Source organism: Equus asinus, chromosome 9 (assembly GCF_041296235.1).
Source record: "Equus asinus isolate D_3611 breed Donkey chromosome 9, EquAss-T2T_v2, whole genome shotgun sequence".
NCBI lineage: Eukaryota > Metazoa > Chordata > Mammalia > Perissodactyla > Equidae > Equus > Equus asinus.
The window spans coordinates 7,540,005-7,563,872 of record NC_091798.1 but is presented as its reverse complement, the minus strand read 5'-3'; the positions used below and the strand labels follow the sequence as shown (position 1 = coordinate 7,563,872).

At 58.0% G+C, this 23,868-nt stretch overlaps 1 protein-coding gene and 1 long non-coding RNA gene across 9 annotated transcripts; one reads left to right on the top strand and one right to left on the bottom strand.

The window, feature by feature from the left end:
* The first annotated feature begins 2,833 nt into the window (after positions 1-2,833).
* On the top strand, positions 2,834-15,016 carry FGFR4 (fibroblast growth factor receptor 4). Of its 8 annotated transcripts, none has more exons than XM_070517031.1 (18): positions 2,834-3,511; positions 7,099-7,242; positions 7,901-8,164; positions 8,256-8,336; positions 8,471-8,637; positions 9,205-9,328; positions 9,815-10,005; positions 10,137-10,275; positions 10,615-10,808; positions 10,913-11,058; positions 11,164-11,285; positions 12,406-12,516; positions 12,603-12,793; positions 13,192-13,314; positions 13,401-13,471; positions 13,694-13,831; positions 14,104-14,209; positions 14,307-15,016. In XM_070517031.1, exons 1-18 carry the CDS (start codon positions 3,442-3,444, stop codon positions 14,451-14,453), a joined length of 2,529 nt encoding a protein of 842 aa, XP_070373132.1. In that variant the 5' UTR covers positions 2,834-3,441; the 3' UTR covers positions 14,454-15,016. The 8 variants fall into 8 exon arrangements, with proteins under 8 accessions (XP_070373132.1, XP_044633553.1, XP_044633551.1 ...); XM_044777616.2 differs by lacking the exon at positions 2,834-3,511 and adding an exon at positions 4,289-4,447 and having other exon boundaries at positions 7,103-7,242; XM_044777615.2 differs by lacking the exon at positions 2,834-3,511 and adding an exon at positions 4,293-4,447.
* A 3,061-nt stretch (positions 15,017-18,077) lies between these two features.
* Positions 18,078-23,476, bottom strand: LOC139046269 (uncharacterized). The gene is made up of 4 exons (XR_011506112.1): positions 23,355-23,476; positions 20,576-20,962; positions 19,277-19,318; positions 18,078-18,495 (listed from the first exon to the last, which is right to left on the bottom strand). It is a non-coding gene; the product is annotated as an uncharacterized lncRNA (long non-coding RNA).
* Between the last annotated feature and the right edge of the window lie 392 nt (positions 23,477-23,868).

Here is a 23,868-nt window from a genome sequence, read left to right as displayed (position 1 = left end):
GACAGGGGGACCAGGGGTGCTGCTGAGACTCTGGGAAGCACCTGGACTAGGCCAGAGAGAGCCTCAGCTCCCTCCTAGCCCATTCCCCTGCATGTGGCTTGGTCCAAGGGACCTCCCCAAGAGCTCTCCCAGGCTGCCCGGTCAGCGCCATGCTCCCGCCTCCACTGCAATGCCCTGGGCAGCCTACAGTTCACAGCTTTGTTGTCTCCAGAGTAGAAACTAGACACAGATGTGCCCAAGGGGTGGGGAGTGAGGAGATATGAGGGCTGGAGAGGGTGATCCTCGCATTCTTCCCTCTTGGTCACAGGAGTCAGTTTCCCACACCTTCAGGTGGGTCACACCCTGGACCATAGTTACTAACATTAATATCTGCCCTTTTTACCCACCAGGGGCTGTGTACATTAAGCTTTATGTACAGCGTCACACTGAGTCCTCACAGAAGAGCTATTATTCCCATTGGACAGAAAATGAAACTGAGGCTTAATGTTAAGTGACTGTCCAATGTCACAAAGTTTTTAGGATTCAAACCCACATCTATGTGGCTCTAACATGCAACATTTCACCACTCAGTTGCTGTCACTGTAACGTCCTTTTTTTTTTTGGAGGAAGATTGACCCTGAGCTAACAACATCCGTGCTCATCTTCCACTATTTGTGTGTGGAATGCCGCCACAGCATGGCTTGATAAGGGGTGTGTACGTCCACGGCCCGGATCCGAACCAGCAAATCCCAGGCCACAGAAGCAGAGCACCAAACTTAACCATTATGGCACCAGGCCAGCCCCTGTCACCTCCATTTTAATGAGCCAAGCCAGACCCCCTGGAACCTGTGGGAGAGGCCAGGGCAGAAAAGTGTTGGAAAAAATGGTAAAGTAATAACAATTGTCAATTCTGAGTAGCAACTGTGTAACTTTTTCTATATTTTAAAACTTTCTCAAAATAAAAATTGTTTTAAAAGAAAGAAATGAAGGAAAGAAGACAAGAAAGCACAGGACTGGGTCCGCGGCTGGGGCCAGGCCTGGCTGGAGCGGGGCCTGGCCAGGGGCTCAGGGCAGCCCTTCCGCACAGGAGCCCTAGTGTTCCCCGGCCGGCTGCCCTCCAAGAGCAACATGGTTCGCGCCAGGCAAGGCCCGCCCCTCCCCCCAGCACAGGCAGGTGGGGGTGGGGCACGGCCTCAGGAGCCCCTCCTGGCCCCGCCTGGCATTCCGGGAGCCTCAGGCCCCGTACTTCTTAGGTGCCCCATCGGTGCTGGCCAAATGGGCAGGCAGAGCAAGGCCCAGCCCAGCCTCCACACACACTCAGCCTCAGGTGAATCTCCACTTCCCAGGCCACAGTTAAGCAGGGGACAGAGAGTGGGCTGATGTGTTAGCGGCAATAATCTCAGCTCTGTGGACAGTCACCCTGAGCTCTCCCTCTTAGTCCCAGACAATTAGGGTTCAAGTCTCAGTTTTGTTCACTTGCTATGTGACCTAAGACAAGTCATTCCATCTGCCTGAGCTTCTGTTTCCTCACCTGCAAAACAGAGCGAAGGACTCCTACCCCCGTTTGGCTGGGGGAGGACCAAAGGATGCAGTGCCCGAGGCTGCCTAGCCCAGCATGATGCCTGGCATAAAGGGAAGCTCAGCCAAAGCAAGTGCTTCCTCCCCACTTCCTGTTCTGGTGAAACCTGTTCTCATCTCTTAACTCATTCACTCCCTCCAACCCCCTGGGGAAAAGGAAGCAGGAGTGTGCCCCTTTTCTGGATGGAGAAACTGAGGCAGAAGTAGGCTAAAGGCAGGATCTTAGGATGGCAGGCTCCTGGACCCCTGCCAGGGGTGTGTGTGTGTGTGTGTGTGTGTGTGAGGGTCTTTGAGAGAGAGACTGCAAATGCAACTGCTGAAAAATTGTTAGCAAAAGAGTGAGCCCACGAGAGGAAGATAGGCTGGGACGCCTCTCCCAGACGCCCTCGACATGTCCCTTTCTGGGCTCTGCTTACTTATCTACCTCTCCCCACAACAATGCCAGCAGCTCCTGGAAGGGTAGAGGCTGCACCTGAACCCTGCTTTATCCCTGGGATTTAGAACAGTATAGCTCACATATTGACACCTCAGCAAACATTAGGCAAATGAATGAGTGAATGACTTTGGGACAGAGCAGCAGACCCTGCACGGGGTCAGTGTGAGAGGTTGTGGGTGTGGGAGGGGGGCTGGACGAAGGATGTGGGGTGGGGGCTGAGGTTGCCAGCCTAAGGGTCTTGGGCATTTCAGGGGGCAGGGAGGTAACACGACCTGAGCTATGAAAGCCTTTCCTCTGCCTTTGGCTCAGGTGAGCCTGGAAGCGCCTGGGAGTTGAATGAAAGCTGTATTGGCTCCAGTGCCTGCTGGCAGCTCACCCGGCCCCAACAACCACATTCACTAAGGGAGCCAGCAGAGGACCAGAGGTGGGGGAGCGAGTCTCTCCAGGAGCGCGGGAGGTCTGGCGAGGCCCCCTCTGGGCAGGAGGCTCCCATTTGCTGGGCATCCCCAGTGTGAGGAGCCTCAGCCTTCCGGGATGCTCCAGCAAGGAAGGACCCTGGATGAGGGAATCAGGACAAGCTGCTTTTAAAAGACAGCCAATTATTGTCTGATTTATCTGTGGGAGGAAAACATTCTTTTGTTTGAGAAGGAAAAGAAAAATAAAGTAAATAAATCATTGTAATGGGCCTTTTAGTCGTACAAAGGAAAATCCTCTATCCCTTTGGGAGTAAGAGTGGAAAGAGCCAGACCCTCCGCATAACAATGGGAAAGGAAGCTGCTTCCTCCAGCCAGAGGGCTACCTCGGAGGGGAGCCTGAGACCCCAGCGGAGGGGTTTCCTTTCTCCTCAAGGAGCTTTCAGAGGAGAGGAGGGCTTGGACTTCAGGTGAGGGTTGGGCAGAAGACAAAGACTGGCTGCCTTCCTGTCTGGCCACTGTCAAGACCCTCAGGTGCTTCCAGGTGAGGCAGACCTGAGCCAGGAGGGGCAGAGCGATTGGGCCCACCTCCTGTGTGCCAGGCACTTGAGATATGATGGAGAGGTCTGCAGGCAGCTCTTCCCTCTAGTTACAGAGTTCTCTCTTTAGGTGCAATGCTGGTACCGGCCACGAACAAACAGTGGGTCCTAAATAATCACAGCTAACACTGCAACTCAAGTGCTCTGCGTCAAGCAGTGCTCTAAAGGCTACACACACCAACACGTCAACTTTCTGCAACCACTTCTTGAGGATCCTGCCATTGTACCTGGTTTGCTGACAGGAAAATGAAGACAGAGATGAAGTGACTCGCCAAGGCCATGTGTGATGGTGCTGGGATTTGAGTCCTGCAGTCTGTGCTCTGAATCACTTCACTCCCTGCTTCTTTCTCCATGCTCACAGGAGAGAAGCCATCAAAGAGGGACTGGCAAGTCCAGAGGGCTTCTCTGAGCAAGTGAGCTGAGATCTCAGAATGGGATGGAACTAACCCCACCTAAAGCGAAAGATCATGCCAGGAAGCGGCAACCACACTTGCAAAGGCCCAGAGGTAGGATGGGAGCAAGGAAGAAGTGAATGAAGGATTTGTCTGGAGATGTGGGCAGGGCCAAGTCATGCCAAGAATCTTTATAGGAAGCTGTCGGAAGGTTTTAGAGGGGTGGTTGTGGTTGGTATGGTCAGATTTGTATTTAAAATATCACTCTGGGGGCCGGTGGGTGGCTAGTGGTTAAGTTGGCGCCCTCTGCTTTGGCAGCCCAGGTCCGCAGGTTCGGATCCCAGGTGCAGACCCACACATCACTCATCAAGCTGTGCTGTGGTGGAGTCCCACATAAAATAAAGGAAGATTGGCACAAATGTTAGCTCAGCGACAATCTTTCTCAAGCAAAAAGAGGAAGATTGGCAACAGATGTTAGCTCAGAGTCACAAAAATATAGAATAAAATAAAACATCACTCTGAAGGTTACGCAGAGAACGGAGGAGGATGAAGGCAGAGGGGGTCTGCTGGCCACTGTCTGGCGATTGCACAGAAAGCAGAGGAGCCAGGCTGGTCAGCGGAGGGGGACGGGTCAGGACGGCTGGGTCTCCTTCCCAAGGGGTGAAGAGCAGAGGGTAGAGCGACGGCCCAGCACTTGGGAGCCTGACCGGGGTCGGCCAAGAGAGGCGGAGTCTGAGGGGGTGCAGCAGGCTGGGGCCGCGGGGCCTGGGCCGACCGCGCGGCAGCCCGGCGCTGCCGGCTGCGGGCGGGGGCTCCAGGTGGGCGGGACGCAGCGCCCCCCCCACCTCGCCGCCGTAGGGATAGAGCTGGTCCAGGCGGGGCGGGGCCCGAGGGGGCGGGGCGCCGGGCCGCCCGCGGCCACGCCGCTGTCGCGGGTGCATTCCTGGCTCTCCGGCCCAGGGCGGAGGAACGCCCGGGCTGACTGCGGTCCCCGCTGGGCGCGGGGGTCAGGGCTGGCGGGAGCTGGGAGCGGGCCCGCGGAGGACCCAGGTGAGCCAGGACCCTGTGCTGGGAGCTAAGCCGCGGAGGCTCGAGGTGACCGGGACCCCGCGCGGGCCCAGGCTGCGCTCCCAGCCGCCAGGGGGCGAGCGGCGGCGGGGCTCCGGGAGCTGCCCCCTCCCAGCACTGGGGACCTGAGCGTCCGCTCGGCGTGGGGGTGGAGGGGACGGTAAATCAGTAACCCGTAGCGCACACAGGGCCTTTTGTCCCACTCCGTCCAAAGAGCACCCTGGCCGCAGAGCTGGTTACTCATTGCCCACCGGGGCGGGGGCGGGCCGGCTGTTTCTGCAGCTCCCCCTCGGAACCCGCGGGCTCTCACCTCCCCCCAGAGTGGCGGGGTAGGGGTGGTGGAGGAGAGCGCGCTGGTCCCTCGGCTGCTGGACCGTCTGTGTGCCCCTACTAGAGATTGAGGAAGCTGAGGCTGCGAGAGGTGCAGTCATGTGCCCAGGGTACCCCGGCGCCTGATGCGGGAGGCTGGAGGAGCACCCAGCTGCCTGATGCCAGAATCAGGCCCTTCAGCCCCACGTGCAGGGCAGCCGGCGGCCGGCCGCGTGTAACCCGATTAAGGGCCCTGAGGTTCTGAGGTCAGGACGGCCTGGGGGCGGGAATAAAATCCTCAGGCCTCTCTGCCCCACTCCCAACCGGAGCTGTGGACCCAGAGAGCTGCCCTCCCTGCAGAGCAGGGGGGTGGGATTTTACAGAGGAGAGGCCATCGAAACTGGGGTGGGTGCAGAGACAGTGGCAGCCGAGCCGGTGGAGAAGGAAAATGGGGGGCCACAGAGGTATGTGCAAGAGAGAAGAGGTGCCCAGTTTTGAAAGCCAACGGTTCAGTGCTGAAGAGGCTGAAGGGGCAGACTGTGTGACCAAGAGATCGAGGAAGGCAGGGAGGGAGCCTAGAATGCTGGACCCACAGTGTGGACTGGATCCTGCTGGATACAGGCAGCCATTAGGGCCTTGTAAGCTGGGGGCGGGGGTGACATGGCAGACTTGTAATCTTTAAAACCTTGCTGGAGATGCGAGGCTCAAGAGCCAAGGAGATGTTTGCAAAGGCCCAAGCTAGAGATGGCCACAGCCTGCCCTGGGTCCAGACAGGGGAGGTAGGATGGATTAGAGAGGGACGGAAGAAGCAGAATGGACTGGGGGGGGGGGGCGGGGAGGGAGGAGAGAGGATGGACAGAGATGATGCCCCAGCTTTGGGGACAACCCATGGAAGGAGCAATTTGAAGGGGGAGATAATGGCTTTGTCCTGGACAATCTAAGTGCCCCCTGCCTCAGAGCCAGAGCTGGATTGAGGGGATGGGGGGGCAGTGGGTTAGGAGAGAGGGTGTGGTGGGCTTCCTGGTCAAAGTAGATCCAGAAACACCAGTGCCACCTGACTGTTAGCCAGCCCCAGGCAACAGCCAGTGGGCCCTGGGACGTCGCTGGTCACCCATCCTCCCCTGCCCCAGCTGAGGCTCAGTTTTGAGTGTTCCTTTTGGGGGATGAGTACATCCTTGGTGGCAGTTGGAGGAGGGTAACAGGATGGGGTGGGTGTGTACATCAGCACCAGCACCGGAGGGAGACAGCCACAGGGAGGGGGAGAACATTCCAGCATTCTGTGTGCCCAGCCTCTACATTCATTATCTCTTATCCTCAAAGCTGCTCTGTGAGAACAGCAGCCCAGAGAGGGGCAGGGAATTACAAGTGGATAAGAGTCAGGATTTGAACTTGGCTCTATCAGACACTAGAGTCTACGTGCTTTTTTTTGAGTAAGATTAGCCCTGAGCTAACTGCTGCCAATCCTCCTCTTTTTGCTGAGGAAGACTGGCCCTGAGCTAACATCCATGCCCATCTTCCTCTACTTTATATGTGGGACGCCTGCCACAGCATGGCTTTTGCCAAGTGGTGCCATGTCCGCACCCGGCATCCGAACCAGCGAATCCCGGGCCACCGAAGTAGAACAGGTGCACTTAACCGCTGCGCCACCGGGCCGGCCCCTAGAGTCTACATTCTTTACAAGAGCCTGTGTTGCCTCAGATGGAGCTGTGGGGGCACAAAAAGCAGAGGCATCCCCAGGATGCAGTTCTGGTTCAGAATGAGGAAGAACATCCTGCTTGCCATGGAATGTGCTGCCTTGTTCGTAGTGAGCAGCGCGCCGCTGGAAGCATCCAAAGCGGTCAGGGGAATGTCAGCAATGCTACAAGGAGTAGGGGTCAGATCAGATAACATCCAGATGCTGAAGTTTGGCCTTGTATTATATTTCAGATTTTTTTGGCAGGGGGGAGGCTCTTTAGCAATAAATTCATTTATTCAGCAAAAAATAAATTATGTGTCCTGAGAGCGAGCAGAAGATATGTCTCCATTCTCTGCTTCCCTCCAGGGAAGAATCCTCCAACTTCCCTTTCTGTGAACTTGTGCCAGGGTCTCAGCAGGACAGGAGGAGAGCAGGAAGCACAGCCCGGCCGCCCCGCACAACCTACTCTGGGGAGGCCTTGGGCTCTGGCAACAGCGGAGCTGGTTCCAGCCTTTGCTGTGCCACTGCCTGGCGGAGGGCTTCGACAAGTCTGCCCACCGTTTCTTGTCTCAGTTTCCTCGTCTGCAGAATAGGGAGATAGTGCCAGTAAAGGTGCACACGAGCAGGAGCTCTTCTCCCTCCGTTTCAGGAAGGCAGTCGATGGGAAGCCAAGCCTGGGTCTCCGTGAGCAGCAGGAAGGAGATGTGGCTGCTGTTGGCCCTGTTGGGGGTCCTGCTGGGGGTGCCCGGGTCTCCAGCTTTGTCCCTTGAGGTCTCTGAGGAAATGGAGCTGGGTATGGCCACTAAGGTGGGAGAGGGTGGCAGGGGTGGGCACCTGGAGGGGGCTGCTGGCTGAGCAAAGCAGGGAGGATCCTGGCCCAGGCCCTGGGGAGGTGGCAGCAGGGCAGGGCCCAACCGCTGAGGCTCAATGTCTGGCTCCCAGCAAGCATCCACCTATTTCTGTGTCCACGAGAGAGGACTGGCCTTGTAGGGCGCAGGGCCCTGAGCTGGGCTGCAGAGCTGGTGGTGAGCCCCTTGGCTGTGTATGTACGTGTGTGTGTGTGTGTGTGTGTGTTCTGTGCACTGAGCGTGTGGCTTGGGAGGCCCAGGCAGCATGTATGATGTATACACTGTGAGTATGATGTGCCTGCGAGGTGTGGCATGTGCCCTGTATGTGGCACCTATAACATGCGCCGTGTATGTGTGTCTTGGGCAGTGGCATGTCCAGTCCAGCATGTGTATTACACACCGTGTGTGATATGCACCAGAGGCGTGGCATTTGCTCTGTGTGCAGCGTCTGTAGCATGTGTTTGTGTGTGTGTCAAGGAGCAGCAGGTGTCCAGCATGTGTCACGCAGTGGTTGTGCCCCGTGTGTGCAGCGTGTTCTTCATATGCAGGGGGCTGCCTCAGTCAGGGCTGTGGGGCTCACTGACCTCTGCCATTGATCCACAGAGCCCTGCCTGGCCCCTAGCCCAGAGCAGCAAGAGCAGAAGCTGACCGTGGTCCTTGGGCAGCCTGTGCGGTTATGCTGTGGGCGGGCTGAGCGTGGTGGCCACTGGTACAAGGAGGGCAGTCGCCTGGCACCTGCTGGCCGAGTACGAGGCTGGAGGGGCCGCTTGGAGATTGCCAGCTCTCTACTGGAGGATGCTGGCCATTACCTCTGCCTGGCACGGGGCTCCATGCTTGTCCTGCACAATGTCACCTTGGTTGTGGATGGTAAGGGGATGTGGCAGGGGCTAAGGGTTGCCTGGGGAGAGAGGCCCTCCCCATCCTAGACCTCAGACGCCTCCCTCTGTCCCTGACATAGATTCCTTAACCTCCAGCAATGATGATGAGGACCGCAAAGCCCACAGAGGCCCCTCGAATGGGCACGTGTACCCCCAGCAAGGTCAGTATTTGTCCTCAAGGACTCATTTCCCTACCTCCCAGCTGGTCATTGAGAAGAAGAAAGCTGTGTAGAAGCAGGATTGAAGCAGGGGGTCGTCCCGGGGGCACTAAGTTCTCCCTTCCCCTGCCCGCCAGCACCCTACTGGACACACCCTCAACGCATGGAGAAGAAACTGCATGCAGTGCCTGCTGGGAACACTGTCAAGTTCCGCTGCCCAGCTGCAGGCAACCCCACGCCCACCATCCGCTGGCTCAAGGATGGACAGGACTTCCATGGGGAGCATCGCATTGGAGGCATTCGGGTGAGTCTGTGGCTTCCAAGACCATCTGCTCCTCCATTGTCACACCCCCGTTGGGCCCCCTGGATCAAACCCACAGTTCCTTCTCTAATGAGGAAGGTGGCTGCGGGGCCCCAGAAGGAGCTCTAGACTGTGGACTTGGACACCTCTGGTTCACGTTCCCGCTCTGTCTGCCGCTCTCCAGCAAGTGATTTAACTTCTCCGCCTAAGCGACTCCATTTGTAAAGTGGGAAGGATCACTGATTGCTGGTGCCAATAAATTTTAGCAGCTCATTCTGAGACCCTGCAGGGTCAGCTCCGGGCCGAAGCGAGGAAGCTGAGGCTCAGAGAGGGCAAAGACGGGCTCAAGGTGGAACAGCTAGGAGGAGGTCGAGCTAAAACTCAGAGACTCAGACCTGGCTCTCAGACACTTCGTGGAGCCTTCTCCTTTGTCCCAAGGTCCCTGGCCTTGGCCTGCCCTCCCAGGGCCTGGAGAGCTTGAGATCCTTGGGCAGGATCTGGCCTCCTCATGCCCTGCCACCCTGGGTGGGCATGGGTTGGTTGCCCCTTGTTGACACTTCCTGCCCCCAGCTGCGCCACCAGCACTGGAGCCTGGTGATGGAAAGCGTGGTGCCCTCGGACCGTGGCACGTATACCTGCCTTGTGGAGAATTCTCTGGGCAGCATCCGCTACAGCTATCTGCTGGACGTGCTGGGTGAGCGGATGGGCACTCGAGGTGGTGTGGGGTGGGAGCCCTGACCCTGCCCTCAGGTGGGCTCAGTCTTAGACGACTCACTCAAGCTGCTCGGAGTGCCCAGGTGGGTCTGAGGCCAGCAGAGGGGCTAAGGTGGGCCTGCAGGAGGAAGAGTGGGAAAGACCTCCAGGGAGAGGGCCCAAGCTGAGTGAAGGCCCTACGTGTAAGGAACGCAGTGCATTGATGGGGAGGTGTATGCCTGGGCATGCATTTAAGTGGGGAGCTAGGCTGTGGAGGGTTTTGAATGCTAGGCTGAGGAGTTGTTCTTGATCCCAAAGGCAATGGGGAGCCATGGAAGGTTTAAGCAGGATAAGCAGGGCAGAGACAAAGTCTGAGCTGCGTATCATGAAGGTCCCTCCCTTGAGCTGGGGAGAGGCTGCAGGCAGGTGAGCGGGAGACTTCTGTGCGTGCTGCTGGTCAAGGTTGATGGCCCAATCCGGCCCCCAGAGCGGTCCCCGCACCGGCCCATCCTGCAGGCGGGGCTCCCGGCCAACACCACAGCTGTGGCAGGCAGCGACGTGGAACTGCTGTGCAAGGTGTACAGCGATGCCCAGCCCCACATCCAATGGCTGAAGCACATCGTCATCAATGGCAGCAGCTTCGGTGCTGACGGCTTCCCATATGTGCAAGTCCTGAAGGTCCATCCCCTGCCAGTGCCTGAACCCTACCCTTCTCCCACGGGGGATGGGGGGTGGTCCCCAGCTCCCTTCCCGGCCACAGTGTGGCCCCAGGCCCTGTCATGACCCTGGAGTGTGTCCCACATCTCTAGACAGCAGACATCAATAGCTCAGAGGTGGAGGTCCTGTACCTTCGGAACGTGTCGGCTGAGGATGCAGGCGAGTACACCTGCCTGGCAGGCAACTCCATCGGCCTCTCCTATCAGTCGGCCTGGCTCACGGTGCTGCCAGGTGAGCACCTCAGAGGGCCAGGAGAGGCTGCCGGATCCCGCTTTGGTCCAGCAATGGGCTATGACCTGTTAGCTGGATAGTCTCCCTTTGACTTTTGGGGTCTGGGCTTGCCATGTGGTGTGTGGATTTGTGTGTTTGATTCTGCGTGCAGCAGTCCCTCCGTGCGTGCCCACATGCGACTGTCCACGCGACCCTCTGGGGTGTGGGTATAACTGCAACTTTCTTGGTATGTGTCCCCCTGTGTGTGTTGGGAGCTGTGAGGGCCTGAGTTAGAGGGTGTCGGGCTGTCCATGTGACCACTGACCGATCAGTCATCTGTGTGTGTCCATCTGTGGGCAGAGGAGGACTTCGCGTGGGCAGCAGCAGCGCCCGAGGCCAGGTACACAGACATTATCCTGTATGCGTCGGGCTCTCTGGCTTTGGTGGTGCTCCTGCTGCTGGCCGGGCTGTATCGCGGGCAGGTGCTCCACGGCCGGCACCCCCGGCAGCCGGCCACTGTGCAGAAGTTGTCCCGCTTCCCTCTGGCCCGACAGGTATGTGCCCCCCCCCCACCCCCGAGTCCCCATACTGAGGCTCTCAGCCTGCCTTCCTGCCTCAGCTCGGCTCCAGCAGGCCCCCCAAGTCTCCCACTTTGCAGTTCTCTCTGGAGTCGGGCTCCTCAGCCAAGTCAAGCTTGTCACTGGTGCGGGGTGTCCATCTCTCCTCCAACGGCCCCCCCTTGCTTGCTGGCCTTGTGAGCCTAGACCTACCTCTTGACCCGCTGTGGGAGTTTCCCCGAGACAGGTATGCTGAGTGGAGTGAGGGTGGGGACGCAGGCTCTGGGCAGCAATGATGCCTGGGCAGCAATGATGCCTCGACAGCTGAGGCCTCGGCTTCCTCGGTCTCCAGGCTGGTGCTCGGGAAGCCTCTGGGTGAGGGCTGCTTCGGGCAGGTGGTGCGTGCAGAGGCCTTCGGCATGGACCCTGCCCAGCCTGACCAGGCCAGCACTGTGGCCGTCAAGATGCTCAAGGGTGAGTGTGGCAGCCCTGGGGGAGATACTGTGGCCTTGGAACCAACAGAAGGGGCTCATGGTGCTACCACGTGGGCCCTGAGGGCCAGGAGAGGCTACAGGATCTCACCCTTGGGCCTGGGGCCCAACTCTACTACTGACCCTGGCAAGTCACTTCTTAGCTTCATTTTCCTCACGCTTCACGTGGGGTAAATAGCAGTCCCTACCTCCCAGCTGAGGGTTTGTGGAAAGTGCCTGGTGCATAAAGTCTCAACCATTGGGATGATAATGACTATAAGGATTTGGGGTGCCTGGGGTTTGATACCCCATGTCAGCCATGGCCTGAGATAACCTTGTCAGCCTTCCCGGCCTCCACCACATTCCCCACCATTCCACCCAGTCACACCCTCAGCCTCCCCCAGGCTCTTCCCAGGTCTGTCTCCCTGCGTCCACTGCTCTCCACCTTCTGCTTAAACTCAGTCCCAGCCCCAAGCAGCAGCCTCTCTATCAGATCAGCCCAAACCGCTGTTCTGCTTCCCCTCCTCTCCGCACAGCTGGGGCCACCTGGCCCTCTCTGGGAGGCAGGGATTGAGAAATGTGCGCTGTGAGGTCTGGTGGGAGGGTATGTCATTGGCCCGGGCCCACAGGTCAGCCCCAGGTCCTCAGCCTTCTCAAGAGAAGCTGGAGCCGCTTCCCTGCCTCCCCTGGCTGCGCCCCACTGGCAGCTCCCTGAGTTCCCAGGCCGCTGGACGCCAGGCCTTGGTCAGACAGACCTCAGGGCGCCAGCCTGCTTCCCGCCCCCAGGAGCTCTCACCCCGGTCAGGGACTAATGCCAGGAGCTCTTTCCTGCTCAGAGCTCTTCTCTCTCCTGTTTCCTGGTCCCACTCACTGACAGGCCTACCTCTTTTAGATCCTTGATTTCGTTGCATCCTTGCAACTGCTGTGAGGGGTAGGGAATGAGCCGTTGTCCCATGACACACAAGAGGATCTTGAGGTTCAGAGAGGTGCGGAGACTTTTTCAAGGCCACACAGCCTAGCAGGGATTCAGGCCCAGATGTTCCTGACTCCAGGTCTAGCACTGCATGACCTGTTCCCCATTCTGCAGCCTCCCTTATATCGTAACCCTAGCTATCCGCTTGCAGACAATGCCTCTGACAAGGATTTGGCAGACCTGGTCTCTGAGATGGAGGTGATGAAGCTGATTGGCCGACACAAGAACATTATCAACCTGCTGGGTGTCTGCACCCAGGAAGGTGGGGCAGGGCAAGGGCTGGGTCGGGGAGGTTGGGGCATGAAACCACAGCCTCGGCAGCCTCCCTGTCCGCCATCGCCTCCGCAGGGCCTCTGTACGTGATTGTAGAGTGTGCCGCCAAGGGAAACCTGCGGGAGTTCCTGCGGGCCCGGCGCCCCCCAGGCCCCGACCTGAGCCCTGACGGGCCACGGAGCAGTGAGGGACCACTCTCCTTTCCCGCCCTGGTCTCCTGTGCCTACCAGGTGGCCCGAGGCATGCAGTACCTGGAGTCTCGGAAGGTACGGGCAGTGAGCAGCACTCTGGACCACGCCAACCGCTCCGTCCACACTCATGCCCCTGGCATTAAATGTCCCCAACCTCTCCCTCTCTCCCCTTTCTCATTACCCCAGCTCAATGTCCCCAAGCCCTTCAGTACCCCCGACCGTAAGTAGTAGACACCGCAGGTCCCCATTCCTCCCTCGCATACTCCTTAACCCACAGGCAGAGCAAGGAGAGAGGTGATGCAGGAGAGGGTGCGAGTCTTGGCATTCGGCGGCTTATGTTTCCCTCCCTGGATCTTGACTTCCTTGTCTGTAAAATGGGTGGGTGACCCCTCACCCCTGGGTTACTGTGAGGTGGTATGTGCCCAGCTCCCAGCCATGTGTCCTCATAACTCTCAGCCACTGCTCTTCCCCAGTGCATCCACCGGGACCTGGCTGCTCGCAACGTGCTGGTGACTGAGGACAATGTGATGAAGATCGCTGACTTTGGGCTGGCCCGCGGCGTCCACCACATTGACTACTACAAGAAAACCAGCAACGTGAGGGAGGCAGGGCAGAGCTGGATGGGAGGCCAGGGGTGTGGACTGTGGGAGCTGGCACCAGTGCCCCCTCCTCTCCCTCCCAGGGCCGCCTGCCTGTCAAGTGGATGGCACCTGAGGCCTTATTTGACCGAGTCTACACACACCAGAGTGATGTGTGAGTCCTGGAAGTTGGGGGTCTGGAATGTCTGCCAGCAGTCCTTGCCCTACCCCACAGAAAGGGCAAAGCACTTGTCCAAGGTCACCCGAGTGAGACCAGACTCCAAAAGGAGCCCCAATCCCTACCCACCATGGTAGCTCATGCCTATGCTCATGCCACCACCCCAGCCCAGGAGGAGGGAGTGACGCTGTGCCCTGCTGAGCCCTGTCCTGCCTCCAGGTGGTCATTTGGGATCCTGCTGTGGGAGATCTTCACCCTCGGGGGCTCCCCATATCCCGGCATCCCAGTGGAGGAGCTCTTCTCACTGCTGCGGGAGGGCCATCGGATGGACCGGCCCCCGAACTGCCCCCCAGAGCTGTGAGGCCTTGCCCCACTCTCCCTCGCCTTCCAGTCCTTATCCTCTGCCCTGACCTTGGCTCAGGGTCTGGCCCTGGGGAGTGGTCAGCACCAACTCTTGCTAACTTGCACCACCTCTTCCTCGGCCCAGCAGGGAGGTCCTGGCCTGGCTTCTGTGCCCTTCCACTAAATGGCCCCACCTGCCCCTTCATCACACCCTCACCCAGGGCCCTGAGGTCCTCCCCTCCCCCAGGCCTGAGGCTCCTCCTGACTGTCCGCCCCACCTCTCCCAGGTACGGCCTGATGCGTGAGTGCTGGCACGCAGCACCCTCTCAGAGGCCCACTTTCAAGCAGCTAGTGGAGGCGCTGGACAAGGTCCTGCTGGCCGTCTCTGAGGAGGTACTGCTCCTCTCTTGTCCCATGACCTCCCTCTGCCTGTTTCCCCTGAGCCTCATCCAAGCTGACTACTGGGGCTGACCAGCACTCTTCCCCGCAGTACCTTGACCTCCGCCTCACCTTTGGACCCTACTCCCCTGCCAGTGGGGATGCCAGCAGCACCTGCTCTTCCAGCGACTCTGTCTTCAGCCACGATCCCCTGCCACTGGGGCCCAGCTCCTACCCCTTCCCCAGGGTGCAGACATGAGCAGGGGCGTGAGGTTGTACACACGGGCTGCCAGCTGGTGGCTTTGGGCCTCCTGGCTCAGCTGCAACTGGGCAGTGCTTGACCTCAGTGGCTGCAGGCCCTGGTCTCAGGATACTGTCCAGATCTCTGCTTCTGCTCTGAGGAGGTCCATCCTTGGTCCCAGGGTCCCTGGTTGAGGCTTCCTGCTCTGGCCTCAGGTTCCCAAACCAGAGTTCATCCCCAGTCTCAAGGCCCTGCCCTGCCCTTGAGCCATGGCTGCAGCGTTCTAACAGCTGAGAGGCAGGGTTCTGCTTGGCCTCCTGGGCCTTGGCACTCGGTCCTGTTCCAGGGATTTCGCTGGGCCTGGCTGCAGGGCTGTCCTAAACCCACCTGCTTCTCCACACCAAGAGAGGTCTTGGGCCCATGAACCCCACTTCCCTAGGCCTCCCTTCGCCTCCCTCTACTGCTTATCCCAGCATCTTGGTGGAAGGAGCATTGGCCCCTGGGCTCTTAGCTGACAGGCTGGAAGCCTGCCAAAAACACAGAAGCAAAGGGCCTTTTATAAATTATTTTTTTGAAATAAACCTCTGTGTGCCTGGTGTGTTCCTAGCAGCGGGTGGAGGGATCCCCAAGCTGGGAGTTGTGCTGGGTGACACAGACTGAGGGCTCTGTGCCAGGCCTTGGGTTGCTTCCCCTTCCAGCTGCCTCCGTGGATCCAGGAGCCCAAGTGCACCTCTGTCCTGGTCTGTCTGTCCTCCCAGCACCATCTTGTGTGCGTGATGATGTGAACGACTGCTAACGGGCAGAGGATTCCACACAGCACCATCCACTGGGTGGGACTCCTGTCCCTCTGCACATGTGTGTGCGTGTGCGTGCCCTGGGACTGTCCCCAAGGGAGCTGGCAGCGCCCCTCCTCCATCTGCTCAGCATTAACCAAGCTGACCGTTAACACAGCGTGAAAGCCTGAAACCCAGCCTCGAGCTGCCGCCCGCTCCCACGCTCTCCGCTCAGGCTAGGGGCTTGTGGGGGCTGTGCCCGCCCCAGCCCACCCTGGCCAGTCTCCCGGGCAGCAGCTGGTTGCCGCCTGGCTGGGCTGCAGCTGTCCCTGCCTGCCTGGTCCTCCCCTGGGGAGGCCGTCATGGCCCTGTTCTCAAACACCCTCTGGGGGTTGGGAGGATCAGCTTCCCAGGGCTCTGAGCCCGGAACCTTCCCTGCCTCCAGCCTGGTTACTGCTGCTCTTGAACCACAGGGCAGAGGGGTCTGATCCAGTGCCTGGCGCCCACTCCCGACCTGTTCTGGACAGGACTGCCCAGCCAGGACAGACCTGTGGAGGCTGCCTGGATTGCCCCCATGGCCTCCCAGGGGGTGGTGGCTGATAATGCGCACAGGGTCAGAAAGGATTGGACGTAAGAATTTGGGGCTGGGGCCGCCCCAGAAGACTGAGCAGCAGCTCACAGCCTGCTTCTCCTGCTGCGGGCCTCCTCATGCCCCCTGCCCTCTCGGACTCACCATGCCCCCAACTGAACTTCTCATCTTCCCTCCAAAACTGCTCCTCCTCCAGGAGCCCCACCTCAGAGAAGGCACCAGGCCAGAAACCAGGGACTCGTCTCTGACCACTGCCTTTCCTGCAGGAGCCCTGTTCTCTAATGGGGTGGAGACGGCACAGGACTTGGAGCCAGGAGGTGCAAAGACTGCCGCTTCCAGCACCCCAAGGCCTGTGTTGTCACTTCTCTGATGGTCACTTTCTCTGCCCATCTGAGTGGGGAGCTCCTGCCCTGCCTACGTCCCAGGGCTTAGGGGTAGGAGGAAAGGAGCCTTGGATGAGCCCACGGGAAGGGAACCAAGCAGAGTTCACATGGGCCATGCCCAGTGTTTCTCTGAGAATTGGGGCTTCACCTTTGCAGCAGCCCTGAGGGGACCCCCACTCCCCTGCAGGTGGCTCCAGAGGCAGCTTCCAAAAGCAGGTCTTGGCTCATGCCCCTCCTGCACTCAAGGACCCCCACTGGCCCCCAGGGGCCCCCAAACTTTGTGACTGAACCCCACTCCCAAATTTAGAGTCTCCCACTGGAGGTCACTGGCCAGTGACCATGTCCATCACCAGCCCAGTCAATCAGAGGAGAGGCAGATCCCTCAGAGCCCACCCAGGGAAGGAAAGGGCCATGAGGCTAGAGCAGTGTGTAAGGACAAGGAAGTGACAAACAAGAGCCCCATTTTCCACTTTCCCACTGCGAGCCCATTGCCATGCCAGGCTCAGCCACCCACCACTCTCCTCACCACAGCCTCACCAGATAAAGATTAGTCTTCCCAATTTAATGGTGAAGAAACTTAGGATGTGACCGGCCCAGGGTCACAAGGGTGGCGGACTGAGGAAAGAGTTGAGCTGATCCTCCCACCCAGGTTCCCAGCAGGTCCTGCGCACATGAGGGACCAGAGCCAGGTCACTCAGAGTGACAGGGGCAGATGCTGCCTGGTAGGTCCCGGGGGCCAGCTGCCCACTCTATGCCCCCTCCCTGCCCACGTCCCTGGCAGGCACGCGCTTGCTGGGGCCCTTCCACATTCCTGACGTCCCACGTCAGAATGAGACAGATGCTGCTAACCCCCCTGCAAGCTTCACCGATCACCTCACCTCCCCCAGCCCGCTCTGGGCAGCAGAGCAGCATCTGGAGCCTTGTCCCCTCTGGCTGCCTGGGTTCTGAGCCGCTTCCTAGCCAGTGACACCAGCCTCGAGAGCCTGGAGAAAAAGCACTGGGTCACCTCTGGACTCTGCCACTTGCTAGCTCTGTGCATCAGTCTGGGTAGATAGACAGATAGATGGCCACCTCCATCTGGGAAGCCAGAGCCAAGGGACGGGAGGCTGCTGGGAGGGAATCGGCACCTGGGAGGGAGGGTTGGGTTGTCCACAGTGTAGGAGGTGTTGCCATGACTGGAGTTACCCTCTTTGAGCCTGAAACACAGGAATGATGCCACACCTCAGAGAGTGGTTGTAAGTGCTCAGGCAACAACAGCTATTGTCGCACAGGATTAGAAGGGAATGGCCCCCAGGGCGGGTTGCCATGTTCTCATTCCCTCCTCATGGCAGCCCTTCCAGGAAGTCATTCTTCTCTCCATTGCCCAGATGAGGACATGGAGGCTCAGAAGGAGGAGGTCACATGAGAGTAAGTGGGAGAGTTGGTGCTCTGGACCAGGTGCTCTGTCCCACTGCCAGAACTCACTCCCACAGCCCCAGCGGCCCCGCCATTCTGGAACCAGGAGAGGCTCTGGGTTTGCACAAAGCAAGGGACATCTGTTGCCTGAATCTCCATGCACACAGGTGGACAGACGTGCACAATGCCCACGCACACATGTGCCAGGCCCCATGCTGTGGGCTCCAGCCCTGGGGCCTTGGTCCCTGCCACCACAGGGCCCTCACATGGGCTGTTCCTTCCTGGGGAAAACTCCTCTGTGCCCCCAACCTGGTCAAGCCCTACCAGGCCTTTAGATCTCACTCAAACTCATTTCTCAGGGCGGCCTCCCCAGGCCCCGCTTCCAACCTGGGCCGCCCTCATGCTGAGGCCCCTATTCAGAGGCTCTCGCCGCTGCAGAGAAGGGGTGCTCTCCGTAGTCTCCTTGCCCAGACTGTGAGCACCAGGAGGCACGCACTGCTTTCATAGTTTTTTAATCAGCAGTTCTGATACGTTAGCATATTCAGAATCTCCTGGAGGGCTTGGATTGCTGGGCCCTGCCCCAGAGTTTTGTATTTGGTAGGTTTGAGGTGAAACTTGGGAATCTGCATTTCTAACAAGTTCCCAGGGGATGCAGACGCTGCTGGTCTAGGGGTCACACTTTGAGAACCGCCTCTTTTAAAGAGGCGGCACATGTTCACGGTTTAAGCAATTGGTAAACAACCTCCAACGGCACAAAAGGTTTTCAATGAAAAGCAATCCCCTCTCCCCATTCTCTGGGGAGGCTGCCCCCATTTTCGAGTCTTCTTGCACGCTCCCCCCTCCTGCTTGTGCGGCGCTTGATCCAGTTTAGCAGTCACTGTCCTCGCCCCCAGCCCTGACCTGGGCCGCGCCTGGCGGAACTGAGGGACAGTAGAGAGGTCAATGGAGGGAGGAGGAGCCCCACACCTAGGCACACACACTCAGGTGTGCACACTCAGCACGCCACTGCCCGCCCCTTCCCACACTCCTGGACCTACCAGGGTCCCCTCCACCCCTCCACCTGCTGTAGGATTTAGCTTAATCCTGGGTTATGTGGTGAGGCAGCTGCAGCTCTCTCTGGGGGGAGAGGGCTCCCCTCCGGAGGAAATCTCCTTTTATTCTCTTGCTACCGAAATCTGACCTTCGACAGCACCTGGGCCCCAGGGCTGGGGCCTGTCCCCACGAAGTGGCTGAGGAGGGGCGTGAAATTGCCAACAGCTGAACTCACCCAGCCTTTCCCTACATCCTCTCACATTCCATGGCGCCAGCCCCTTCCGGGCCCCCAGTGCCAGCCTCACGTTCTTGGGCGGGTACTTGGGGCCCAGCCTGACTTGGCCCTACCGATCTCACCAGCTGGCCCTGCAGGGTATGGCTGCAGGCTCCTCGCAGCTCTAGAACCTCCAAGCCATCCTGTGCCCTTCAGTTATCACCTCCTCCAGGAAGCCCAAGCTGACCTCATAGAGGCATTCCACCTCTATCCATGATGGGAATGACCCATTTATGGCTGTCTCTGTCCCACTCAAAGTAGGGGCCGCTTGGGCTCCACTTCTGACAACTCAGGCCCAGTGCAGAGCAGGCCACCCTAAGGCTTGTCAAATGACTAAATGACCTGGTAAAGGTGAGGATGAGGCTCCTGGCCAGGGAAGCCCTTTTCTTCAATACCTGAGGCTCCCAGGAAATCAGGGGTCTCAGCAGTCCTCTTTCCTGGAAGGCAGAAGAGGAGAGTCGGTTGGCAAGGCTGGGACAGCAAGACCCATATTGACAGCATAGTCTAGAATCTTTAAAATGGGCAGCTCTCAGATCCTGGGGGTTGGAGATTATCATGACTGTTGGGAGCCCCACTGCCTGCCCTGAGGAGGGCTTCGCTAGCACAGCTGAGCTTCTGCCCCGGAGGGCATGGGCCTCTTCCAAGAAACCCCTGAAGCCAGACAGGTTAGAGATAAATCATGGGTGGCATGGATTCTCTAGAGCAGAACTGTCCCACAGAACTTTCTGCAATTACGCCAATGGTCTATATCTGTGCTGTCCAAGATGGCAGCCACTAGCCACGTGTGGCTTCTGAGCACTTGAATACACAACTCAGGAATTATTTTATTTTAGTTAATTTAGACATAAATTTAAAGAGCTGTGTATTGACAGGACAGCTCTAGAGCCACCACAAAGAGGCTGCTGCTCTAAGCGCACTGATGAGGAATTCTCTCCCACTCATACTGCTTACACCCAGGGGAGAATCCCAGCCACAAGCAGTGTGCACAGCGCACTCACATCAGTGCAGAACGCGTGCCCGAGGGGGTAGGGATGCAGTCACTTGGAACAGTGGGCAGGTGGGCACAATGGTTGCTTCTAGGGAGAGGAACAAGGTGGCCGGGGTCAGGGAAGGAGGGGAGCTGTGTTTCTTTTGATTTTTGTACCTGGCATGTGCATTACTTATCAACAAAAATCGAAAATTAAAAATTTTTCTAAGAAAAGAAAAGCAGAAATACCAGAGAAGAAAAGTATCTCCTCCGAGTACACATTGGCTTCCGAGGCTGCCAGGTCCAAAGCTCAGGCCGTCCCAGGGCCAGCTCCAGAGCCCCAGGAACCGGCATCCTCCGACACAGCCCCCTTGGCCTCCTGCCCACTGCACACTCAAGCCCACGCCGGAACCAAGGCCCACGGGACACAGCCTGAGCTGACCGATGCCCACTCCCAAAGCTCCTCCCATTTCCCCCCTCTAGTCTCCAGCCCCCGTGATCTTCTTTCTGCTTCTCCACCACCCCAAGCTCACTCGAGCCTCGGGGTCTTTGCTGCTGCAGGTCTCTGCCTGGAATGCTCGTCCCCTGGGTTTTCTGGCTGCCTCTCAGAACGAAGGTCATTTCCTAAGAGTGGCCTCTCCTGACCACCCCGGCTAAAGTCCTCACTCCATTATCCCATATTTTAGCCCTTTGTTTGTTTCCTTTTGTAATGATCTTATTTGCTTACCCTTTACTGGCTGTCACCTCACTAGCAAGTGAGCCTGAGGAACAGAGGGCCACAGCTGTACCTCGAAGGTCTGCCAGGGGTCTACACATTGGAAGTGCTCCAGAAATGTTCATAGGATGAATACATGTTGAATGAATTTCCCAAAATTAAATCCCAAGGGGCCAGCCTGGTGGCGCAGCGGTTAAGTGCACACATTCCACTTCAGCAGCCCGGGGTTCACTGGTTCGGATCCCAGGTGTGGACCTATGCACCTCTTGTCAAGCCATGCTGTGCCAGGCATCCCACATATAAAGTAGAGGAAGATGGGCACGGATATTAGCTCAGGGCCAGTCTTCCTCAGAAAAAAAAGGTGGGTTGGCAGCAGATGTTAGCTCAGGGCTGATCTTCCTAAAAAAAAGAAGAAAATAAATTAAATCCCAAGCTGGCAGATTGATCTCAAAGAGGCTCCCAAACCCTTTAAGAGCTGGAGCAGTGCTCCCGAAGTACACACGGAGCCTCCTGAGGGGACCACAGTGTCCACAGAGGGACAACAGGGCCCAGCTGTGCACCCAGGAGGGTCAACCCCCCTCCCATCCTGACCCGGGGCCCAGCCTGATGTGGAGCCAGGAACCCAGAGAGGGCTCAGGACTGTCACTGCCCTTAAGGGTCCTCCAGCCTGCTTGTAAACCATCATTCCCCCGACTGTATCAAAGACAGCCTGGGGGACAAGGGACCACTATCTAAGAAAGGCCTACAAGTCCACAAGAAAAAGGCCCCGCAAAATACAAATATAGAGAGTGTATGATAAGGCAATGGACCGATGAGGAAACGCAGAGGTTGGCAAGCATATGAGGAGATCCTGATGCTCAAGGAGAGTCCACGGGATGCTCTCATTTTGCCCCTATGAGACTGGTGAAAGCTAGAGAATGCCAGGAGTAGGCAGGGATGTGGGCCCTCCAGGACTGCAGGTGCAGCCAGCCCAGAGCCGGCTGGGAAATCTCAGCTAATTATGTGAACACATGCCCCATGAACTAGTAATTTTGCTCTGAATATATACCCCTCAAATCCTCACGTGTGACAATATGGGGAAGGCTGGGGGAGGGGGTGGAGCCAAGCTGGATTCCTCACTGGGAGGGGATCAATAACGTGTGCAGGACCCAATGGATGCAGAGCACGTGGAGGGACCTTGGCAACCGAGTGCTGGGTGGAAAGGGTAAGACACTGACAAACTCTAAAGCATAAAGCCATTTGCATGAAAGAAATGATGACACGGAAAGCACACCCATTACGAGAACACACAGAAACATCAGTTCGCCTGCCTGAGGAGCTGGCGGGGAATGAGGATCAAAGGGAAATAAAACAACAAATAAAGGGAAGAAACCCAAGAGTAGTGGCCCTGGGAAGGGGTCGGCGACCCTGGGCGCCCACGTTGAAGAAGAATGAAGAGCTGACCAAACGGAAGGCCAGAGGGCACAGTAAATGACCACTATTATTGAGCACTTACTGTCAGCCAGGTGCCATCCTCGTCACGGGGTGTACAATGTGAAGGAGAGAGGCCCCTGCCCTGAGAAGTTTAAGATCTAGAGGTGTGGGGCCGGCCCCATGGCCGAGTGGTTAAGTTCGTGCGCTCCACTTCAGCGGTCCGGGGTTTCGCCGGTTCTGATCCTGGGCATGGACATGGCACTGCTCGTCAGGCCATGCTGAGGTGGCGTCCCACATGCCACAACTAGAAGGACCCACAACTAAAAATATACAACTATGTACCAGGGGGCTTTGGGAAGAAAAAGGAAAAATAAAATCCTAAAAAAAAAAAGATCTAGAGGTCTAGACATTAGACAACCCCCGAGAAAGTGCTGGCTGTCATCAAACATGGACTCTGTGGGTCAAATGGCTGCCACTCTGAGTGTCTACAATGGGGGCTGGTCCTGATCTCACTCAGGGAAGGGATCTGTAGGAAAGTGATATTTGAGTTGGAGGAGGGGAACTCTTGGCCTCGTGAGGAGTGGGAGGTGAAGCATTCCAGGCAGAGGAAAAGTCTCCTCACAGGTCTGGAGGCAGGCAGGATTGGGGAGAGTCGAGGCACTCCAGTACAGCCCGTGGACAGAGCACGTACGGAGGGAGGGAGAGCGTGGCGCCAGATGGGGGAGGCCAACCACAGAGAGCCCTGCAGGGTGCAGATCTCATCCCCAGGGGAGTGAAAAGCCCAGGGAGCGAGGGCTGCTGGCACAGAGGTGGGGAGACCAGCAGGGGACTGTTGCAGTATCTGGTTGGAGACAGAGCCAGGAACTGGGACAGAACTCTCAAAATACACACATGGTCTCCCGGGGACACAAACGATGAGTCCCATAGAGGGATTGTCCACTTCCCCTCCCACCCTCTGGCCTGGGACCAGCACCGTCCTGTCCTGCATAGCCACATTGCAGGCTCCCAGGCTTGGAGCAGGGGTTGGCCGGGGGAGGGAGGGCAGTGGAAATTGAGAGACTTTTAAGATGCAGAATAAGAGGGTGCTGTTGGGGGCGGGAGGGAGAGGAAGCGGGTGAAGAACTTGCAGGTGGGAAAGGGCCAAGAGTTGGGAGACTAGGCCAAGTCCCTGTGTGTTTCAGGGGTCTGAGCAGGGGCTGCAAGGAGGAGGGTGGGGCAGATAATGGTGAAAATGTAAGTCAGACCAATATGCACGGCTTGACCCTGAAAAAAGCCAACGGGAAGCCAGCACCACCCCAACTCCCCTGTCCTGGTGCCTTGCCTCCCAACCACCCACAGCTCCCTCCCGATCCGTGGCTTCCTCCTCTCCTTTCCTCACCTGCTTCTTTCCTCTCTGGTTTCTGCCCTGTAATCGCACCCTGGGAGGCGTCTGCAGCGCAAGGAGCGAGTGGAGGGGACACGCTGGGGTGATGGTGCCACCTCCTGGCAACCACAAGAAGTACAGCATCCCACTTCTGCGGCACATGGGTGGGGACGGGGGACCTCGGGCTGTACCCACAGACGTTTCAGGCAGGGATCCTGTGAAGAGATGTCTTCCCGTTCCGGTGGTGATCAGTCACTCCTGGAGGAGCTCTGGGTTCCGGGTGCTCTATTTTTCAGAGCAGTGCTGACAAGCCCCTCTCTACCCTACCCAAGGGAATTGCTGACAGGCAAATGGCTATAATTACCCCTGCTCAAAACCCTCCCATTACCCTCACGATTGGGTCCAAGCTCCTTAATACAGCGCAGAAGGCTTTGGCCCTGGCCTCAGGCACGCCTCATCCCTGTCTGTGCCCCACCCCACCCCCCACACACACCCCTACCTCCATCCTTTTGCACAGGTTGGTCTCTCT

Excerpts from the sequence above, each read along its gene's own strand:
- FGFR4 (XM_070517031.1), top strand. The coding sequence starts at position 3,442 with ATGGAACTAACCCCACCTAAAGCGAAAGATCATGCCAGGAAGCGGCAA. Across the intron at positions 11,059-11,163 it reads TGGGAGTTTCCCCGAGACAG|GCTGGTGCTCGGGAAGCCTC; the intron begins GTATGCTGAGTG and ends CTCGGTCTCCAG. Across the intron at positions 13,315-13,400 it reads ACTACAAGAAAACCAGCAAC|GGCCGCCTGCCTGTCAAGTG; the intron begins GTGAGGGAGGCA and ends TCTCCCTCCCAG.